This window comes from Penaeus vannamei, chromosome 30, assembly GCF_042767895.1.
Source record: "Penaeus vannamei isolate JL-2024 chromosome 30, ASM4276789v1, whole genome shotgun sequence".
Taxonomy (NCBI): domain Eukaryota; kingdom Metazoa; phylum Arthropoda; class Malacostraca; order Decapoda; family Penaeidae; genus Penaeus; species Penaeus vannamei.
Window position 1 is genome coordinate 1333877 of NC_091578.1, and position 2500 is coordinate 1336376.

At 40.2% G+C, this 2500-nt stretch overlaps 1 protein-coding gene across 1 annotated transcript in view; it reads right to left on the minus strand.

Annotated features, from left to right (window-relative positions):
- Nucleotides 1-2500, minus strand: part of LOC113825485 (glutamate receptor ionotropic, NMDA 2B) — a 223971-nt gene that overhangs the window by 20163 nt on the left and 201308 nt on the right. The window contains exon 18 of the mRNA XM_070142779.1: nucleotides 2459-2500. This exon is cut by the window's right edge and continues 119 nt beyond it. Coding sequence (XP_069998880.1) covers nucleotides 2459-2500 — 42 coding nt within the window. The remainder of the gene's footprint in view (nucleotides 1-2458) is intronic.

A 2500-nucleotide genomic window follows, 5' to 3' on the forward strand; every position in this document is an offset into this window, starting at 1 on the left:
AGAAATAAAATCAGAGATTCCACATAGTGCAAAGACAGACAAAACATGAAAAACAAAGTAATAACAATACAATTCTTTAAAACAAAATAAGACAAAAAAAGAAATAAAATCCAAGAGATCCAATATAATGTAAACACAGACAAAACACGAAAACAAAGTAACAATAATACAATTCTTTAAAACAAAAGAAGACAAAAAAAAAATCAAATCAAATCAAAGAGGTCCCATATAGTGCAAACACAGACAAAAATGAAAAATAAAGCAACAATAATACAATTCTTTAAAACAAAATAAGACAAAAAAAAAAAAAATAATAAAATCAAAGAGATCCCATACAATGTAAAGACAGACAAACATGAAAAATAAAGTAATAACAATACAATTCTTTAAACAAAATAAGATAAAAAAGAAATAAAATCAAAGAGATCTCATATAGTGCAAAGACAGACAAACATGAAAAATAAAGTAACAATAATACAATTCTTTAAAACAAAATAAGACAAAAAAAGAAATAAAATCAAAGAGATACCATAGAATGCAAAGACAGACAAAACACGAAAATAAAGTAACAATAATACAATTCTTTAAAACAAAATAAGACAAAAAAAAAAAAAAAGAAAGAAATAAAATCAAAGAGATCCCATATAGTGCAAAGACAGACAAAACATGAAAAATAAAGTAATTATAATAAAACACTTCAAAACAAAATAAGATAAAAAGAAATAAAACCAAAGAGGTCCCATACAATGCAAAGACAGACAAAACACGAAAACAAAGTAACAATAATACAATTCTTCAAAACAAAATAAGACAAAAAAAGAAATAAGATCAAAGAGATCCCATATAATGCAAACACAGACAAAACAAGAAAAACAAAGTAACAATAATAAAATTCTTTAAAACAAAATAAGACAAAAAAGAAATAAAATTAAAGGGATCCCATACAATGTAAAGATAGACAAAACACGAAAATAAAGTAACAATAATACAATTCTTTAAAACAAAATAAGACAAAAAAAGAAATAAAATCAAAGAGATCCCATACGATGCAAAGACAGAAAAAACATGAAAAATAAAGTAATAATAATAAAACACTTCAAAACAAAATAAGATAAAAAGAAATAAAACCAAAGAGATCCCATATAATGCAAAGACAGACAAAACACGAAGGCAAAGTAAAAATAATACAATTCTTCAAAACAAAATAAGACAAAAAAAAGAAATAAAATCAAAAAGATCCCGTATAGTGCAAAGACAGACAAACATGGACAAGAGAGCCCCTAATGCGTGCACACTCACTCACTCGACCATATTCAGAAGCACCGATAATTTATGAATCATTTCCCTCACCACTTACTATGCTAATCGGGGGAGGCCGGCGAGCGTCTTCCTGGGAGGGAGGGAGGAGAGGGAGGGAGGAGAGGGAGGAGAAGAGGGAGGAGAAGAGGGAGGAGGAGAGGGAGGAGGAGGAGGAGGAGGAGGAGGAGGGGGAGGAGGAGGAGGAGGAGGGAAAGGAGGAGGAAAAGGAGGAGGAAAAGGCGGAGGAGGAGGAGGAAGAGGAGAAGGAAGGGAGGAGGGGGAGGAGGAGGGGGAGAGAAGGGAGGAGGAGGAGGGAGGAGGGAGGATGAGGAGAAGAAGAAGAAGGAGGAGGAGGGGGAAGGAGGAGGAGAAGGAGGAGGGAGACCAGTGAAAGGGAGGGGAAAGAGGAGTGAGAAAGGGAGGAGGAGGAGGAGGGGGAGACGAGGAAGGGAGGAGGGGGAGGAGGAGGAGGAGGAGGAGGAGGAGGGAGGAGGGAGGAGGAGGAGGAGGAGGAGGAGGAGGAGGAGAAGGGAAGGCGAGGAAAGGGGAAGGAGGCGAGGAAGGAAAGGAGAAAGGAGAGAAAGAGGAGGAGGAGGAGGGGGAGGGGGCGATGGAGCGGCGGGAGGACGGAGGAAGAAGAGGGGAGGAGGGCGAGGGGAGGACACTAGAGGATTTATGTTCCTCTCCAAGAAAAACGCCAACGGGACTTTTCAAAAGGGGAGGCGAGGACAGGAAGGAGGGAGGGAGGGAGGGAGGGAGAGAGAGAGAGAGAGAGAGAGAGAGAGAGAGAGAGAGAGAGAGAGTGGAGAGAGAGGAGAGAGAGAGAGAGAGAGAGAGAGAGAAAGAGAGAGCGAATAGAGAGAGAGAAAGAGAGAGAGAGAAAGAGAGAGAGAGAGAGAGAGAATGAGAGAAAGAGAGAGAGAAAGAGAAGGGAGAAAGAGAAAGAGAAGGGAGAGAGAGAAAGAGAGAAAGACAGAGAGAAAGAAAGAAAGAAAGAACGAAAGAAAGAGAGAAAAAGAGAGAGAAAGAAAGAGAGAGAGTCTCTCCCTCCCACCAACCTCCGAGACGAAGACCAACAACACCCACCCCTCCCCACTCCCACCACCCTCCCACAACCCCCCCAAAGCCCCTACAACCCCCATTTGACCCCTGTACTCACCCCTTCTTGACGGCGCGGATGCCCTGCAGGGGACTCGACTGG